The sequence below is a fragment of the Oryzias latipes genome, chromosome 4 (assembly GCF_002234675.1).
Source record: "Oryzias latipes chromosome 4, ASM223467v1".
NCBI classification, from domain to species: Eukaryota; Metazoa; Chordata; class Actinopteri; order Beloniformes; family Adrianichthyidae; genus Oryzias; species Oryzias latipes.
In genome coordinates this window covers 32,312,134-32,331,760 of record NC_019862.2, presented here as the reverse complement: position 1 = coordinate 32,331,760, position 19,627 = coordinate 32,312,134, and the positions used below count along the sequence as shown (strand labels likewise).

Genomic DNA, 19,627 nt, shown 5'->3' with positions numbered 1-19,627 from the left:
TAGCTGCTTCCTGTTCTCTGTCATAGTAGAAGTTTGTTTTGCTGAAATGTGCTGTGAAGGATGGTGTCTTCCAGCGGCCTGGCGGCTCCGCTTTCAGCGGGGAAGTATGCGGCAGTCGCTCGGCGCCGATTGTTCCTTTGTAGCAGTGAAGGGGGAGTGGAGCAATCCGATGCTTGTAAATTAGGCTCCTCCCACCTCTGCGGCTGCGCACTTCAATTTTTCACTTTTTTTCTCTCCTATTTTTCACTCCTCTGGCTTCCGGACGCTAACATAGACCGCTGCCGCCGAATTTAAAGAGACAGGGGATAGCTATTTTAAATACGTTAACGGCAACCATTGTTTTCTGATGTTTTTTTCTCTGCCGGTTTGGTGAAACGGTGATGTTTCGTCAAAGTCGCGGCGAGTAGCCAGCAGCGGCTCGTCTCCCCCTCAACTCTGCTGGATTTCCCGTCCTTTTTTTTTTTTTTTTTTGCCTGCGTGCAAAAGACTGTCCAGTCAAGCAAAGTAGGGTTGCTGGCTGGCTGGTTACAGGCAGGCAGGCTGGCTCCCCGACCGAGAGCGAGGTTTGTCCGCTAGCCCAACAAACCAACAGCCGCCTCTGCGCTCTTAAGTTGCGGTAGCGGCTCTCCGGTCCTCCTCGCCGGGATAATGGCGAAGATTCAGGCGCATAGCGCCGCCAAGCAGATCAGCCAGATTCAAGACAAGCCGTACGTTATCACACAAAAGCAAGTGCAGCAGCAACACTTCCAGAAGCTGAAGGTAAGCGGACGACGGACACGTCAAGCGGAAAAAGTCCCCCGGAGCCGTTACGGCGTCGGCCGCTGCTCCACATTTGGTCGTCGACTATTGAAAGGAAGGGCTCCGGCTAACGCCAGGCAGCTAGTTAGCCCGAAAAGTAATTCCCGGCCGAACATTTGAACGCTGGCGTACGAGGTTGGACTCGGAAGCTGTTTTCCAGCAACCACTGGAGCGATTGTCAGACGAAGGACTCAGTTTGTGCTACTTTCTCATTGACGCCATCGCTGGCAGAGCCGTGAAGTCAGCCGTGTTGTGGGAAGTTCCTCCTCGGTGGTGGTTCGTCTTTTCTCTTAGCCTGCTCCAAACAAAGTGGAGCTCGTCATCCAGGCCGTGTAGAAACGGCGGCTGTGCTTGATGATTCCGAATTCTGTATTTAGTGTTTTCTGTTACATCTTATTTTCGTCGCAGTCTGACCCCCCCCCCCCCCCCCCATGCATTGTACTGATCGAGCAGTCGGACTTCTGAACGGCGCTCCGCTGTTGGCTAGCATTAGCTTCAGACGCTACGCGCTCTTTCGTCTGAATGTTTCTGTGATTTCTCGGTGTTTAGTGGCCGTAAACGCTGCAGACGGTAGAAACGGGAGCTGCTTCTTTCCCGGTTCAGCTGCGTCGTCTTTCCTCTTCAGTCACTTGCAGTTTGTGTGTGTGTGTGTGTGCGCGCGCGAGTGTGTGCGTGCGTGTGGTAAATAAAGCTCAGCCTGACTTCAAACCATCATGCAGACTCAAACGAACGGGGCTGAAAAAGCCAGCATTCAGACTAAACGGGTAAATAAAGTCCCGATCAGCTGCGAGTCCTGCCCACTGGTGCATGATGGGTAACAGTTCTGCTTTGGAATTTGTCCTTTTCCACTTCATGCACCAACATCTCACCTGACAATAACTGCCGGTCTTTTGTTTTAAAGGTTGAAGATGCCTTATCTTATCTGGACCAAGTGAAGATCCGGTTTGCCAATGATCCGGGCATCTATAACAAGTTCCTGGACATCATGAAGGAGTTCAAGTCACAGAGGTAACCATAGGAGCAAACCAAACCCTGATTTACAGGGATTTACAGTAAAGTAGTTTGCATCTGTTGCAAAAACATTCCTAGTCATCTTTTAATTACATTTATGCCGTTTTCTAGGATATAGTTTCTGCAAAGTGGCAGTAGTTCATTAGAAATTCAGCTCTGAGTTGTGTCAGTGGTGCAGAGTAAGCCGGCCCCTTTCCCATCATCTCATCTGTTTACATGCTGCCCCGCTAGCTTACAGCCCCTCACAACCCCAACCTTGGCTGGGTGTTGGACTGGCGTGCAAGAAGCCAGTGTATGCTTCCCAGTGTAGGTTCTTGGGCGAGGCGTATCCCGCTGCTGCCTAAATAGTAAACGGCGTATTTTTATGATAGTGGTTTAGTACTTTGTTAGAGTCCAAAGCGCTTTTCTGCCACAGACCCACACACTGATGCCAAACACTGGCACCAACCTATAACCACCAGGAGCAATGTGGGCTTCAGTGCCTTGCCCAATGACACTTGGGCGGACAAGGCGAGAACAGAACCTTGATTTTCTCATCAGAAGTCGAACGTTCTTCCTCTGCGCCATGGCCGCCCAATGTAGCCCTAAGCGGGCCCTGGTCTGGGTCTTCCTGTGCCGATCCGCAGACTGAGTCTGCAGCAGTCCTGCCAAGAACAGGACGGTTTCTGAACTTAAAAAGGAGGCAAAAATGCTGCTAAGCCGATGCTGAATTCACCCAGAAACACGAGTGACATGAAAGGCAGAGTGAGGTTAGTGGTTGTGATGCTTGGTTACTTTAAGGGTAGTTAACAAATCTTTAATGAGTCCAAAGACAATTATTTTGTCAAAACTGATTATTTAACATAAATAAATACAACAGAAACCAAAAACATTTTCTTAACTGGTTCCATCCAGAACTAAAATGTTTGACTTTATCTTAAAGTAGTGAAGCATGAAAGTATGTGTCTCTATCTTCACCCATCATCATCATCATCATCGTCGTCGTCTCTCTTCAACAGCATTGACACACCGGGGGTCATAAACCGCGTGTCACAGCTATTTCATGGACATCCAGACCTGGTCCTGGGCTTCAACGCCTTCCTGCCTCCAGGTTATCGGATAGAGATTCCCAAAAATGGGATGGCGTTTCTCCAGTCTCCGTTCTCCGCTCAGGTGAGCCACACTTCCCGCTTGTACTGAAACCCGTAAAGATTTCAGGGTGACAGAGTTTAGAGGTCTTAAAGTTCCACTCTGACCATCTTTGGATCTAGTTTCTAAGTGTTCCCAGTGGCCTTTTAATTATGATGAAAATTCCATTCAGTTTTATTTCTATAGCCCAATATTACAACAACAGTCACCTCAAAGGGCTTCAGACGGTAGTTGTTCAATAAACATGAATCATAAAGAACACAAAGTCATAGAATCAATAGGTAACGGCTAAACTAAACCAGTCATTTTCTTGGACATAGTTCCTGTAGAGCGGCGTTGTGGGCGGGACCGTTGGCGTGGTGAAAGCCAGTCCTCCTTCCCATCATCTGTTTACAGTTTACACCCTCTCCCACTAGCTTACTGCCCCTCACACCCCCAACCTAGCATTAGCAGTGCAACAAAAACAGTGATCAGATCCATCCAGCCGTCCAGTTCTGATCCAGATTCCAGCTCAGACCAGGAAAACAAAGAAGATCATGGATCTGTTGGTCTGCAGGTGGAGGATCAGAATGGAGCGGGGGCTGGAGGCTGTCCATTGTAGTTTTTTTATACCATGGCCCGGGTGAATACTTGAATCTGATTGGCTGCTGGGTGTGCATTAAAAAGTGATATACCACAGGATAACTGCACGGTGAAAAAAGAAGTTCCGGTCACCTAGCTTAAATGTTCTGTATCACTACGCCGGCTTCTTTAAAACAACCTTTTGCTTCATCATTTGGACAAAAACAAGCGGTAAAAAGTGAACTTTCTCTCTGAACTGATGCTTTATTCAACCCATCGGGAAGATCAGCATAGATATATATCGCCGAATCTTGACTGCAGCAGTGATGCGGCGCGAACAAATAGTCCGCTTTTTGTGAGAAAAGTGATCCAAATCGGAACAAAAAACAAGAATTAAGTACCAAAAACAGGTTACTATTTATTGCTTTTGTAAGTGACCATGGTATAAGCGGGTTAATGGCCTTTGAAGTGTTCATTATCAGAACTAACGCACTTCGCGGAAGCACCCAGGCTTCCACGGTGTGCGTTAAAAAGTGATAATGCACACTTCGTCGGCCATTGACCCTTACACGTAACAACTATAGGCTTTTTATTTTGTCTTTATTTATTTATTTACTTATTCTTTCTGTTTCTCCTCCATCAGCAGAACAGGTTAAAAACAACATTTTGTTTTATCATAGTGTGTTTTTGAGAGAAAACTGATGTCTGAGTGATGGTTATTCACAAAACGCGGCCAAACTTTGGAGAGTTTGCTGCCATCAGATTGTATTAGTGCGTTTGACCCACATGAGCTGCAGATGTATTTGTTATTTAAACTTTGTGTGGAATAATGTCTCTTTGTGGGCTTATTTGCACTTTTGATGAACCTGGAACTGAATCCTCTGAATGTAACGTTGCTGTCGGATGTTTCCCAGAATGACAAACTGTCAGAGAAGATTCTGATTTTAGATGCATCCCATGGTGGAGTTTATGGATTTTGGAAATCATTTAATCATTTTGTCACTTCAGTTTTTGAAATCTATACACTTTCAATAATATTCCAATTGATTTGAATCATGATCGTCTTTGCTAAACTTAATCGTTTCATGTTTCTCACACAAAATGTTGCAAATTTGAGAGCTTATTGGATGACCTCATAGCGCTGTTATTGCATATGAAAATCTAAAAAGACACTTTTTTCTGCTCCTTTTTGCCTATAAATGTTTGCATTTATTTACAAAGTGCTTAAAGAAAATCTAAAAGCTCTCCATTGTGCTGTAAAACCAGATTGTTGTATTAAACTGTGGATTATTGGAGCTAAAGCTGCTTAATAAAAAGCTCAAATCAGTGTTATTTTTAATTTATGGAGTTTGAATTCTTTTGCTTTAAAAAATCCACTTTATTTCAGAGCCGATGTAATTATGTTTCATGTTCTTTAACATTTCATTTCTTTAATGTCTCATGCACTGTTTGCCCCCCCTGTCCACCCCCCCTGTCCACCCATGCAGGTGTCTCCGGGACAGCACACTAAAAATCTGACCCCTCCTGCAGTGGGCTCGTCCTCAGGCCCCGCCTCCACGGTCCACGCTGAAGCTGGACCGGTCCAGACCAGTGAAGTCAAGGCGCCTTCGTCCGATTCCCTGTCGTCCAGCTCGACGGGACCCGCAGAGCCCCCCAGCAGACTTTCTCTCCCCCTGACTAAAGAGAGCCACAATCCGGCCGCCGTCTCCTCGGTGTCCCCGCCGGCGTCAGAGACCAGTCCTGTTGAGTTTGACAGTGCCATCAGCTATGTTAACAAGATTAAAAACCGTTTTCTGGACCACCCAGAGATTTATAGAGCCTTCCTAGAAATCCTCCACACCTATCAGGTAAAAACTGGCTGATTAGGAAGCAGATTTCCAGCTCCATAACTGAAACGTTTTACATTTATCACAGTGTACAGACGAGACTGCAGCGGCTTGTTGGCCGTTTTATTCCTGAAACGTGTGTCATGGGGTGGATGTGTCAGAATGCACGCCATTCATCACTATTGCATCAAAACGGCTGTTTTACAAGATATTGATAACTGTAGATGTGATTGTTCTTTAAAAGAAAGAGTGTTTCCCCCTTTGGCTCCATGTCAACACGGTTTCCCCCGTCACTTTGCAGAAGGAGCAGCTGGAAGCCAAGGAGAGTCGGGGCAGCAGCGGCATGACTGAAGACGAAGTCTTTTCCAAAGTGGCCAGCCTTTTTAAGGGGCAGGAGGATCTTCTGGCTGAGTTTGGACAGTTCTTACCCGATGCTAAGAGATCTCTGGTCAGTGAAGCTCCAGCATGTGAACTTCTAACCTTAATGAAATAAGTGAAGAGTCACAAACGAACCTGGTTTTTCCGGTTTGTCCGGCTTCTCCAATGGAGACAGACTAGCTGTATTTGCTTTTCAGAATGTCTCTGCTGATATTTACTTCTTCTTTTGCTAATTTAGTTCACGGGGAGTTCGCTGACGGGGAGCAAAGAGCCGCTGAAAAAGTCTGAGGAAGACGATGTATCAAGCAAACAGAACAAGAAGAGGCCCCGGCCCGTCCTCCTGCAGCACATGTCTCCTCTGCTGAAGGTATGCTCGTGCTTCTTATGGACGCATTTGTCCAAACGACGCCGGCCAAAAGTGACAAAATGCTTCAGTTAAGAAGAAAGCTTGATTTAAATAGTGAGAAATGCTGCAGTTTGCCTTTATTGTGTGATGTTGAAACACAATCGATTCATTTCATAGCTTTATCAGTGTTTAAAGAATGCAAAGTGGCACAGAATGAACATTTTACCTTGGAACTGTTGTTCCTTTCTGTCCCACTAACCCCTGTGTTTGTGTAGCTTCATCTGACTGGACCCCTTTACTAACTCTGAATTACTTTATTCTTGTTGATGAGGCTTTGTTGAAGTATTAACCGGCCCTGGCTTGACATGTTGTGTTTTTTTTCCTGGTTTCTAACAGTTGTCTATTCTTCAATCAGAAGGATTTCAATGTTAAACTGTAAACGTATTCTACAGTTAATCTGAGTAAAAACCAAACCTAAGGGGGAAAAAGTCGCGTTTATTCACTGCAGGGTCTGATGTATTTAATGACAGCAAAACACAGAATTAAGAGAAAGGAAGGTGTGTTTGCATACGAAAGGACCCCCCATTACAAGATTTGACCTAAAGCTCGATAAGATGAAAATGTGCACCTTTAACCTTTTCTTTGATTTAAATCAAAAAAGGCCATTTGAAGCCTGATTGGCTGGTTTTTGGAAGGAGCGGCACTCTGAGTGTGGGGCCACACTTTGATTAAAAGCAGGGGTGTCGAATTCTACCCCGCCAGCGCCAACATTCTGCTGGTTTCTCCTAAACTCGACCCCACCTGCTGCCGATTACCTGGATCAGGTGTGCTTTGCCAGTGAGGAGCTGCAGGTGGAGGTCGGCGGTGAAACTCGTGGGACTCTGGAGTTTGTGAAGGTTTCCCTAACCCATCACTCTGAGACGGAACACACTGGATCATCTCTGAGAAGCTCCGTCTCAGTTTTGACTGTCCAGAATATTTGCTGAAACTGTGATGACGTTTTGTTTTATTTATACAAAGATGCCAAAAACCAGTTCAGGTTCTGTGTGTCCTTCCATAGATGCACCTGTGACGACCACAGAGCGCTTTTATCTTATAAATAAAGATTAAAATGACATTAAGAAGATATTTGCTTTTGTACAACCCTCAAGTCAGAAGTCTGGACCACATATGATACATATTGATATTATCCATATCTGATCCATATGTCGCTGCAGTAAATAGATTTTTTGGGGTTTGACAGGTTATTCTTTAATAAAAACAGCCCTTTTCTGTCTTTGCTCTGTCTTTCTATTTAGTGAACATTCAGATTAGTGCAGCTTCATCTTTTTTAGAATGTAAATTTTTTGTCTTATTGATTATTCCTCAAATCTTCATTCTCTCCTTTTTTAGTATATTTTGCCACTTCGTAGTTTGTTTTCTTCACTACTGTTCACTGACAATACACCAAATCTGCATAAACTACAGCCACATGCAGTAGGATGCATGTAGCTAAAGATTCCCATCAGCCTTTGCTGCTCAGTCTTAAAGCTGCATCCAGTCTGCTGTTGTTTCCAGCGAACGCTGCTGATTAACTCTGACTCTTGCTCTGTGACTCCTTCCATAAGGAAATAACGTCAAATGTTGTGCATTTTGAATTCAAAGCAGCTTTCTCTCCCTGTACAGACTGCTACAGAGCAGATGAAAATGTTTATTAGACGCTTTCTGATGTGCTTTCCATTCTGTAAGAATTAGATTATTGGTATTCATAAAATCTCTGAAGTTTCTCAATTCTGCTGTGCCATTAAGGAAATCAAATGTTCTAGATATTTATGAAATAGTTTTTCTTTTTCAGAAAAAAATGAAGTATTCTTGCACCAAAGATCCGTCTTTTGCTTCAGCCGGGAAGCACGGCGTCCTGAGGGAATTCTCCTTCTTTGACAAAGTAAGGTTTATGGATTTTATTACATTTTTGATTTCCTGTTTTCTAAGCTTTACCTTGCTTTGACATTTTTATCTGATTACCCTAATCAATCTTTTAGGTCCGCCGCCTTTTCAAAAGCCAGGAAGTGTACGAGAACTTTCTGCGCTGCATCGCGCTGTTCAACCAGGAAGTGGTTTCTGGAGCAGAGCTGCTCCAGCTGGTCACACCTTTCCTGGGGTGAGAAGAACCTTTACAAATGGCAGCGTGTTTAGTAAATGTCGGATCCCACAACAGGAAAAGGCTGGAATCTGATTGAATTGTGCGACAGCAGGTGTGTCGTTGCAGCTGGGTCTCCCTGAACTGACCTGTCCCTCCCCAACAGGAAGTTTCCTGAGCTGTACTCGCAGTTCAAGTCCTTTCTGGGGGACAAAGAGCTGTGTCATGGCGTGTCGGGGCTGTCGGACCGCTACATGGAGGGGGGTGGAGGCAGGGAGGTGGATTATGCCTCCTGCAAGCGGCTGGGGTCCAGCTATCGAGCGCTGCCAAAGACCTACCAGCAGCCCAAATGCAGCGGGCGCACAGCCTTATGCAAAGAGGTACCACAACCTTTGGGGGCTTGAACGGTGCTGTTTCCTTTGGTTCTGGGGGGGGGGGGGTTCTCAGCTCCTTGACCTCGCTATGATGCGTCACGATTTAAAGAAGGCTTGGAATTACAAAATGTTTCTGTACAGGATTAAACCCTAAGTTGGTCTGACAGCCTTTTTGGCTTTGAGTCAACCTTCAGTTATCACTTCCTTTTTACGCGATGACAGCAAAGAATTGTGGGATTGGATTATCTGGTCTTTCAGAGTCGATGTTCTGGTGTTTCCTGCACTGAAGGGAGATAACAGGAAGCTCAGGTTTAACTCTCAGTCACTACGTTTTTATGTCCTTTTTAAAGGACACCGTTCCTTAGAAGGAGTTTTCTTTTTTAAATCTGATTTATTTTGAATTATTTACCTAGGAAAAAGGGGCCGTTGTGTCAGACTCCAGGAGCTGCAGGTCACCAACCAAAGGATGCTCTGGAAAAGCCTTCGTGTGCATCAAAGGAACCATAGCAGACGTTGGAATGTCTTCTCTTTGTGTTCATACTTTCCATTTGTGCGTCCTAAGGTCCTGAATGACACCTGGGTGTCATTTCCTTCCTGGTCAGAAGATTCTACATTTGTCAGCTCGAAGAAGACTCCTTATGAAGAGCAGCTGCATCGCTGCGAGGATGAAAGGTTCGAGGTAAACCAACAGCACAAAGATTTCTCATCTGTGACTCAACAGATGCCATTTATTAAACCAAAGCGTGCTGAAAACCTTTGTCCAACAAACTCCAAGATGGTTAAAAACTGTCTGACAAAACATTTTTGTTTCCATACTTTCATCACTGAGAAACGCAGACGTCACCGTGTTCAAAGATGCTGGTTTATGATTCTGATTTTGGTTTATGCTCAGTAAATCTGTGCCGGTGACACTTGCAGCTGGATGTCGTTCTGGAGACCAACCTGGCAACCATCAGAGTGTTGGAGAGCGTCCAGAAGAAGCTGGCTCGCCTTTCTCCCGAAGACCAGGACCGGTTCCGGTTGGACGACTGCCTGGGCGGCACGTCTGAGGTCATCCAGCGGCGTTCCGTCTACCGTATCTACGGCGACAAAGCCCCAGAGATCATCGAGGGACTGAAGAGGAGTCCTGCCACCGCCGTGCCTGTGGTGCTGAAGAGGTCAGACCCTCCTCTTCTGTCAGAACCGCTCATGTTGTTAGCCCAGATTCTGCTTGTGGGCGTAGTTTCGATAAATACACTTCTTGACCATTGCTTTGTTTTGATATAGATTCAGTAATTTACAGCAGGGGTCCCCAACCCCCAGGCCGCAGACTGGTACCGGTCCGGGAGACGGTTGTTCTGAAGTACCAGAATCTGCTCTGCATGTATATAAGCATATAATGTTTCACACACGTAGATAATGACGTTTATTTGTTATTATTTCTAGAGAATACCACTTTTACGACAGTTGTCGTTTTCTTTTGCTTCATTTATCCGTCAATCAAAAAGTCTGATGCGGCTGACGTTGGCGTTCGGTTGTTAGCCGCCACTCTGACATTTTTCTTTTATTAAATACCAGCCACAGAAAAAGATTTAATAAACAAATGATGCTGATTTGTGGAAACTTGGAAAAAGGACATTTATGAATTTTCCTACAGCAAAGTTGAATTAGGCAGATGTCAGAAAATGTATACACAATAAATACACAATAAATCAGGATTTCTGTAGAAACAAATATGATGAATGTAAAAAATGATCTGAGTCTCAGTGTTATCATGGATTCTATTTTTACAAATCAGAAGCAACTTCTACAAATAACTTTGTTTCATTGAATGTTTGTCATCTGTAAAAAAAAATCTTGTAATATTTTCAGATTTTTTTGAAACATATTCTTTTTAGTGGCATTTCAATTTGAAAAATATGTTTTTCAGAAACCAGAAGCTTAAAAATATGAAAAGTAAAATTCGTTCTCGTTCAGACTTGTCCGTGAAAATACGTCTGACATGAAACGGCGTCCTGAGAAAGGCTGAAGACCACGACCAAAGGACGAGCTCCATCTCATAACCATAACTGACATCATCATTAAAAATCTGTTTCCTGTTTGTGAGAAAGAATCCGTTTTGTGAAAAAACGGGCAAACTGCTGCTCTGTCAGCCACAGCGGATTCTTTCACGCTGCTTCTGTGGTCAAATTAAAGACCGGCGTTTTTGCCTGCAGGTTGAAAGCCAAGGAAGAGGAGTGGAGAGAAGCTCAGCAGGGATTCAACAAAATCTGGAGGGAGCAGTACGAGAAGGCCTACCTGAAGTCCCTGGACCACCAGGGCGTCAACTTCAAGCAGAACGACATGAAGGCGCTGCGCTCCAAGAGCCTCCTCAACGAGATCGAAAGCATCTACGACGAGGTAAGCTGATACCCACAATGCACCAGGGCATGGACTATTCAACAGGTTCAACGGTTGGGTCTGTTTGTCTTCCACATTACTAGATTTATTTACAGGGGGGTCCCTATGGTCATGAAAAACCTGGAAAAGTCCTGGAAATTGAAAATGTCATTTTAGGTCCTTGAAAAGTTTGCGAAAAACGACATTTCCTCTGAAGTTTTGGAAAAGTTGTAACATTTTATTATCGTTGATACAAAAAACAGATCAAATAGTTTAACATGAGATCTGACCTGAAATTCTGGTGGAATCTCAAGCTCACGCTATGGCTGATGGGAGTTTTTGCTTTGAGTTGTGGCGCTTTCAGTGAAATGTAGCGTTAACGAGTGAGTGTTCAAGGAGAGCCATTAAGTGAGGGTCCTGAAAGACCCGGAAACGTGCAAAATGCAGACATTGCTCCTCAGACGTAAAGGAAGAAACAGCCAGCCAGCCAGCCAGCCAGCCAGCCAGGGAATTTGGGCGTCACTGAGGAAGCAGATTACACTCAATAAAAAAACAACGGTGGGATCTTCATTGAAACCTTTTCTAATATTATCAAGAAGTACAAAAACAAAGAACTATAAGCCGAGCTGAAAGCCACATAGTTGCTATTTAGTTTAAATAAATAATAAAAAGCCGCAGGATCAACTGTTGTGTACCAAAACGCTAAAACACCCACCGCCAGAGGAGTGTGCTAAAGTATCACGGCACAGACCACAAACACGGTGAGAGGTTCTGGCTTTGATTTGAACAAATAAAATAAGATATTAAGCTGACATTTTTGATGTTTCTGAGCCCGGTTTGAACAGAAGAAACCGTATTCGTCATTTCCTCGAATGTTGTTTCTTTTTTAGCCTCTTATTGGACAGAAACTTGCCCTGCAGTTCAGTCACACTGTGATGGATTTCTGTGAGGTCGCTGCTTCATCGCTCTCCCTCGTCTTTCTCAGCGTCAGGAGCAGAGCACAGAGGAGGGCGGCGTCGGTCAGCAGAGTCGCAACGGCTCGGCCTCAACCAGCGAGCCGCACATGGTGTTCACCTACGAAGACAAGCAGATCCTGGAGGACGCCGCCGCTCTCATCATCTACCACGTCAAGAGACAGCCCACCATTCACAAAGACGACAAAGACCACATCAAGCGCATCGTCCAGCACTTTGTCCCCGACCTGTTCTTCTCCAGACGTGGAGAGCTGAGCGACACCGAGGAGTGGACGGACGAGGAGGGAGAGCACGAGGAAGCTGCAGAGACGGGAGCGGCGGCGCCGGAGGCGGGAGGCGGCAGTAGTCATTCCAATGATGCGTCAGGAACCGCGGCAGCAGCTGTCGGGGGCCACAGCCAGGCTGCCCACGCGCCGCCCAACAACAACCAGCCGCAATTGCACCAGCAGCCCAACGGCGAGTCCAGGAGGCGGCGCTGCAGCCCGTCCCAAAGTCTGGACACGGAGGCCTCCACCACGTCAAGTAGCACCAGTCAGCCTCCAGACACCTCCTCGTCCACGCCAGGCCCCGCGCCTTTAGACACGCCCTCTGGCGGGGCCGCGGAAAAAATGGACCTCCGTGACCCCGAAGCCGAGCACCAGAAGGAGATGGACGGCGTCTACAACCTTTTCCTGGTCAACAACAACTGGTACTTCTTTCTGCGGCTGCACCAGACTCTGTGCTCGCGGCTGCTGCGGGTCTATCGCCAAGCTGAGCGGCAGCTGCTGGAGCACCGGGCGGAGCAGAGCCGGGAGAGGCTGCTGGTGGCCGAGGGGAGGCGGGAAAAGACCTGCGACCTGGCCATGGAGCTCCGCCTCAAGCAGCCCAGTAAGTCCAGCTGCTCAGCGCACGCCGGAGCCAGCGTCCGGCCTCGCTCCGTCAAACCCGTGTGCTAAGGATCCAAACGGAAAGAAAGGAGCGTAACCCGTCAGGGAGAACGAATGATGTCTGAAGGTCGTCAGTTTGATTACGTGCTCCTATTAATAATGAAAAAGTCAGCCTTTATGAATGGAGATCGTTTTCAAAAACATCAATCTGTTAGAAATGATTGGAAATATTCACTTAGTGACTAACGGATGAATCAAAGACGCGCTCCAATGAAACTGCTGTTTAGCTGATGATGATGGAGGTTTAGCTCAAATCTGCGTTTCTGATTGTTTCTTTATTCTAATTGTTGTAAATCAGGAGCAGAGGAAAAGATCGTATTTGTGACGTAGAAAAGATTCTGGGCGGAGCCACAAGCTCCCAGCTCACGGCAATGGGGAAGGGGGTCGGGGTTGCTCCACACCAATGGTGCCGCCCACAACTCAGAGGCAAATTTCTAATGAACTCCTGCCGCTCTGCAGAAACTATGTCCTAGAAAACACACAGGTTTTTGGATTGAGGCTAAAATCCTAATTCAAGAGACAGCTGGACGATGAGAACAGGATGGGAGTGGGACTCCTCTTCCTGGCATTTCTGTCACACGTCTTTTTAGACTCCTCCTGTCGTTTGTCCTCGACTCTAACGTCGTTCAAAGATGTCAATAAAGATTTCTTTTTTAACATCAGCAGAACTCCACTTGTAAAGACGAGCGGCTGCTTTAGACAGGAAAGTGAGCTTCCTGTGTTTCCACAGGCGAGGTGGAGCTGGAGGAGTACTACCCGGCCTTCTTGGACATGGTGCGCAGCCTTCTGGACGGCAACCTGGACTCCACGCAGTACGAAGACACGCTGAGAGAGATGTTCACCATCCACGCCTACATCGGCTTCACCTTAGACAAGGTCATACACAACATCATCCGACAGGTAGGCCGGCTCCGCCGTGCGTCTATCCGTCCCTCTCTGCGTCCAAATGCCTCACCCTGCTTTCCTCCCACGTCAGCTGCAGCACCTGGTGAGCGACGAGGTGTGTCTCCAGGTGGTGGACCTCTACCTGGCTGAGAGGAAGCGGGGGGCAGCGGGGGGGAACCTGTCCTCTCAGTGTGTCAGAGCCGCCTGGGAGACCAGCTACCAGTGGAAGGCCGAGAGAGTCATGGCTGAAGAGAACTGCTTCAAGGTGAGCCGTTTGACTCCGTTCATGGGGGTTTTCCTGTCTGCCTGAAGCTTTGATTTCTATTCAGAAACTGCAATTCTCAGCTGTTATTTTGATCAACGCTTTATCGGGATCAGCTGGAACGCTGCTGTCAAGCTACAGAAACACCGGCGCGCGCCACACAGGCATTCTTGAACACTCTCGTCGCCCAAAGACGCATTCTTCTTCCTTTTCCTTGGCGTCCGCCATGTTGGAAGAGGTGTGGAGTGTCAGAGTCTTCTGTTGTGACGGCAGAAAGACTTGATGTCATAATTCCAGGGAAGGAAAAGGTCACGCTCAAGCAAAAACCGCTATTTGAACTTCTCCTTTGTGCTCCATTTTCAAACTGTTGACGCTTCCATCCATACGTCACTATGAAATCTGAGTTCCTGACGGGTAAAAGTGTGACCTGGTTTAACATACGACACGCGTGGTGAACGGACAGAGCTTTCATGGGACGTGGCTGCTGGAACACGCGATGCAGAGGAGGGCGTGAATGCAGCTCCAGAGTTTGGACCTCTACAGACGTTCTACTCTACCTGATGATCAACGGTTTTTCTTCTCTTCCATCAGTTGATGTTTATTCAGAACAAAGGCCAGGTGACGATGACCGTGGAGCTGCTGGACACCGAGGAGGCTCAGACTGACGACCCATTGGATGTCCAGGTAAGCACTTTATGAAAGAACTTGCTACATAAAGAATCAAATGCAGTCATTGATTGAACTGACAGGCTGTTGTTTCCATCAGTGCCTGTCCAGCTACATGGAGCAGTTTGTTGGAACAGAGTCCAGTCTGTGCTCTCAGGCAGAGGGATACTTCTTTAAACCCGTGTTTCTTCCCAGGTACGGTGAGGCTTTACGTTCTGATGTTAGGATCATTCATGCTTTAGGCTGATCCTGTTTAGGTGGAAAAATAAAGAGGCTGTGATCAAACAGATGCTGTTCCACAAACAAATTTGGGAAAATAATGCCTGTTCTCCGCCAGGAACCTTCGCCGTTTCCGCCGCTGGCAGGTGCGGCAGGTGGAGGCGATGCGCTGCAGAAGAGAGTGGCACCGCCAGCTGGGCGTGGAAAGCGCCGGCAGCTTGGACTGTCGATTTAAGCTCAACACTCACAAGATGGTGTTTGTCATGAACTCTGAGGACTACATGTACCGCAGAGGAGCGCTGGTCAAGGCCAGAAAGGTAAGACGCCGCCTAGCCTGCCTCACGCCGTAGAGTCAAGACTTATTAGTTCATCTGCATAGTTTGGATGCTGCTTTGGACTTTCAGCTTCATTTCAAAGCGGCAGTGCAGCAAGTTAATGTAAAGAACAGAAATGTCTAGCTTTTGTTACTGTAAATGTCATTGTTCTCCTTGAAACAGAGAATTCTGTTACAGTTTCTAATTGCATCCTGATGGGGGATTTTCATAGTTATGCCTGTTATTACAGAGAAATACTTTATGTCTGCATGTCATAAATGAATCTCAATATTTTATTAAAAGCAGCGGGGGGGTTCGAGGTGCTTCCTGGGAAATCTGCAATGAGGAAAACGTCTTTTGGTGTGTAAAGCTGAGACTCTGCCTTCCTCCTCAGTCGCAGCTCAGCGTAGCGGCCAGCCAGCACCAGCGCTTCCACAAGTGGCACAAAGGCTGGCTGAGCGATCACGTCACCGCTGCTGCCGAGCGCTCCGTGCACAACTGGCTGATGGGCGAGGAAGAGGAGGACTTCATCCCCTGCAAGACCAGCTGCCTGCCCACCGAGGTGAAAGGACAGATGGTCAACAGATACCGCGTCCATTACAGCAGTAGCAAAGCCCCCTCCTCCCCATAAAAGACCTCCGCAGTGATGAAGGTAGAACACGCACTCTTGCAGGTAAACGCATGGACGTCTGTGACATCTGTACACTAAACAGACATTCACGGCTACGGTCCCTTTCTCTGCCTTCCTCCAAACGTGCCGGCGTTCAGCTGCACTTAAAGAAACGGTCCAAACTCGGGCCAATCAGTGAACTCATTTCCAACACAGACGGTGGCGGGAAAACGAGGACCAACATTCAGTGAAGATCTCTGAGAGAGGACTTGGTCAGGACTGGCTGCACACCAGGCACAAACGGGACCGAGGATCATCTTCCTGGAATGATTCAGATCAGTGGAGAGAGACAGCAGATCGCTTGAGAACTTCTATAAGATGTTTTTTTCCCCCCAAACTGATAATGTTTTGAGTTTTTCCGTTATTTTTCTTTTTATGTCGTGTAGTTTTTAGCTTCTAAAGCAAGAGAGCCTTCTGCCTGTTGGTTTCTGTGTTTCTATGGAGAGATTACGCCGCGTGTGATTGTGTGATCCTGCTCTCATCATGTCTGTCTGTAGGTAAGCGCACAACAGAACTGCATCATCTGCATACAGGGAGGGATTTTTTTACACGGACCTACCAAAGTGGGTTGGTGTGGTTCTTTACAGTGTTTCACGTCAGCCAACTTTTGAAACATTCTCTGTTTTTGTTTTAAATCGTTTTTGTGTTGTGCTTAAAACACATCTTCACCGCGGCGGGAAGGCGCCGTCGACACGGACGGGTTTCATGTCCGCAGAGCATCACGTTCAAGATCTCACCAAATGTTTTCTTTTTTTTTATTTGAATGATGACATTAAAAAATAAAAGCTAAATATCAGTGTTAAAGAATGTATAACCCTGTATCAGTCATTAGAAAATAAACCGACCTTGTTGTGACCTTCTTAGACGTTGGCTGGCAGACGGTATGTGGCTCAAACGGCACAAACGCTTCAATTTCTGTTGCAGATTAAATTCCAATTAGGAGATCTGTAAAGAAACTAATTATCTGGAGTCATTCATTTGGATGATTTTGAAGTTTTGTAATCATTTTGACAATATAGCTTTAAGCACTTGTGAAAGGATCATCACTTTGAGTTCTGAAAATTGAAAAACAAAAAAGATCTGCCAGTTTTAGCTGGAATAAAACTGAGTAATAACTGAATAAAGAGGCGGTTTAACAAGCTGCATGCATCCAAATGTTAACTTGGATCAATCTCACTTTATATTCTGGATTAAACCTGCAGATGTTTCATTTAGTTGCAGACACTTGGTTGAGCCTGCACCTCAGCTTGATTCAGTTTTTACTTAGTTTTAGTCTGGATTAAACCTGCAGGCTTTTGCATCTGAATCCACGTTTGGTCTAACCACAAAACCATCAGGTGGTTCCTGAGGACCTCTGGAGTTTGGGGGAACGTTGTGGCCACAATAGCCCTTGAGGGGGGAGGGGGGACCAACTCACATCAGCAAAAATACTCGCCGACTTCAATGTCAAAGCGGTTTTATTCAAAAATGGAAGTTACATTTGCAGGTTCCAAACAGCTCGTACCTCAGATTGAGGGAGAAGTCATGAGGCAACATGTTGAATCCAGTTTCATCAATAAAGATGTGAAAACACAAATGATCCAGTTTACATTTTAGGATTGTAAATTGGACATAATTACAAACTATAAGTTAGTCTGGATGTGGCTCCAGCAGGGAGCTTTAGTTTTTAGAATTGTGTAAAAGTTGTTGTTTTGAATCGTATTTTTAGAAATGCAGCTGGATTGATGTGTGTGTGAGATGCAGCAAACATGACATACCTGTAGCATACATGTTGACATGAACTGAGGAAGAGCTCAGTGATAAATGTACCTGGACAGAGCTGGTGACTAAAACTTCACAGTTTTAGAAGTTTCTTTTAGTTCAAGCAAACCAGAAGCAGCTCAGCAACCAAATCCAAATATGTGATGCTGAGCAGCAGAGATGAAAGCTCCAAGAATAACCAGAAGTGAGAACCGATGACACGGCTGTGTGACGTAGATGCATTTAGATTCAGAGCTGAGGAGGAAAAGTTCTGCTTTAGAGCTTCAGGAGAACCAGAAACATAAAAAAAAAGTCAGGAGACGGAGTGAATTTTTCATAAATAACTGTGGTTTATAAAACCCAGATATGACAGGATCACCAAAGTGTTTACAGAAATACAAAGACCGTCAGAAAACATCCTAGAACTTACGATCAACATTTACAAGCTACTCTGTAAAGGTGGGGTTCACACAGTAAGACATTTGTCTTCACATTTAGTCACAGCATATTTACCGTTTTCTAACTACCAAACATCTACCAAACTACACGGACTACCACGTTTAGCTTTACCACATCCAGAAAACAGCAGGGAACCAACGATAACATCAAATGTCTTTGCAAGCAACTGGAGAAATGAGAGGCGAGTGCATAAGTCCTCAAACTGTACAATAAATAACCCTGTTTGCTTCTCCGAACGCCTTAAAGCGCTGCAGGCCACGCCTCCAAGGAACAAAGGGACCGTGGGGAGAGAAGAATGGAAAGGGGCCTCCGTCTTCTGGGATCCAAAGTCTGATCCAGTGGAAAAATCTCCAAGTGCCGTCTGCAGGACTCTTATCAAAAGCAGTGGTTCGGAGGTTCATGCACATTCACAGCTGCACTAAAGTCACCTCCACCTGTACCTAAAACCCACACAGGTGACGTGACAGAGGAAGGGATAACAACATATGACACCTTTTTTTCCTTTACAAACACATTTAAACATCTTCACTTGTGAAGAGGTGAGATTAGGAAGCAGCAAAAGCTTGAGCGGCTTTTCCTGGAGCAAAAATGGCATCAAATAAAATCCATCTCTGTCACAACAAACACTATGGTACAGTTTATTATAAATGAACGTCTATGTACACAGTAAAACAAAAGCAGCATGCAGGAAAAGACATCACAGCCTTTTTAGAGTCGTGCGGCCCAGCAGGGCTGTAGGTTTCTTATTGGATCTGTGCATTGCACTGATATTTCGATTCTTTTTCGTTAATTTTTATCCACAGAGAATCTGCAGGCTGCTGAGGCTTATTATGAGGATAAAACCTGTGCTGGATGTCTCCGTGGCGAGGAGCATCAGAGCACCAAACATCAAAAACACAGTGGATCTCAAAGCCGTTAACCAATCAGCTCTTCAAATGTGAGCGCGGGTAAAGCGGAGCTCACAGCCGCTGTCACGGACACAGCAAATGGATTTGGATTGCATTCCAGGGAAGAAACCCAGCTTTCCTCTGAACTCTGCAACACTTAACCAAACACAAAAGACACATTTACCACGTTAAATAAACGCCACCGATTTAGGAACTCTGCCTTTTACCTCACATGTTCTATTTCTCTGAATGTTCATTTCAGTTTCTACTTTTAACACCTTTTGAGATCAGATTTGAAAAAGAAATCTCTCTTTTTAATCCATTGTGTCCAACAGTCATGTCCAAACTGGATGAACTGTTAGGCTAAATGTTAAGCACAGAAGTGCATGCATCTTGGCTATTATTGGTGTAAAAGGGCACTTCAGTATTACATCATATAAAGGTCTAAAGCTCTCTTATGAGATCGGGGCTCAACGAAGGTCTCTAATAGAAATATGGCACAAGTTTAACCAGGAAAACCTCTAGAAAACACAGAAAAAATCACCAGTATCACATAAGAACTATGGGATCATTCACATTCAAATATGTACAGTACAAAGAAATTGTTATATAGAAATGTATGAAGCAAAACATCTGTTCTTTTTTCTTGTAGCGTGTAGTAACCCCCCCCCCCCCCCCCCCATGGTTTTACTTGACAGTAAATGCAACTCAGCGAAACCTAAAAAA

At 45.7% G+C, this 19,627-nt stretch overlaps 2 protein-coding genes across 4 annotated transcripts in view; one reads left to right on the top strand and one right to left on the bottom strand.

Annotated features, from left to right (window-relative positions):
• Positions 1-205: 205 nt before the first annotated feature.
• sin3b (SIN3 transcription regulator family member B) lies at positions 206-16,685 on the top strand. 3 transcript variants are annotated; one of them, XM_011474578.3, is made up of 20 exons: positions 206-759; positions 1,700-1,806; positions 2,808-2,961; positions 4,986-5,345; positions 5,626-5,772; positions 5,941-6,069; positions 7,883-7,972; positions 8,070-8,188; positions 8,334-8,547; positions 9,104-9,220; positions 9,460-9,698; positions 10,737-10,920; positions 11,885-12,740; positions 13,530-13,699; positions 13,776-13,949; positions 14,538-14,630; positions 14,713-14,807; positions 14,950-15,148; positions 15,540-15,797; positions 15,914-16,685. In XM_011474578.3, exons 1-19 carry the CDS (start codon positions 649-651, stop codon positions 15,774-15,776), a joined length of 3,795 nt encoding a protein of 1,264 aa, XP_011472880.1. In that variant the 5' UTR covers positions 206-648; the 3' UTR covers positions 15,777-15,797; positions 15,914-16,685. The 3 variants fall into 3 exon arrangements, with proteins under 3 accessions (XP_011472880.1, XP_011472879.1, XP_020558437.1); XM_011474577.3 differs by having other exon boundaries at positions 207-759; positions 15,540-15,818; XM_020702778.2 differs by lacking the exon at positions 206-759 and adding an exon at positions 1,311-1,612 and having other exon boundaries at positions 15,540-16,685.
• Positions 16,686-17,881: 1,196 nt separating this feature from the next.
• LOC101164049 (xenotropic and polytropic retrovirus receptor 1 homolog) overlaps positions 17,882-19,627 on the bottom strand; it is a 72,689-nt gene continuing 70,943 nt past the window's right edge. Inside the window, exon 15 of the mRNA XM_023954612.1 lies at positions 17,882-19,627. This exon is cut by the window's right edge and continues 517 nt beyond it. The gene's annotated coding sequence lies outside the window, so the exon portion shown is untranslated.

Bases quoted from the DNA above. Each gene is read 5' to 3' on its own strand.
- sin3b (XM_011474578.3), top strand. From the start codon at position 649: ATGGCGAAGATTCAGGCGCATAGCGCCGCCAAGCAGATCAGCCAGATT. The intron at 2,962-4,985 runs GTGAGCCACACT...CCACCCATGCAG, and splicing joins AGTCTCCGTTCTCCGCTCAG to GTGTCTCCGGGACAGCACAC. The intron at 13,700-13,775 runs GTAGGCCGGCTC...CTCCCACGTCAG, and splicing joins TACACAACATCATCCGACAG to CTGCAGCACCTGGTGAGCGA.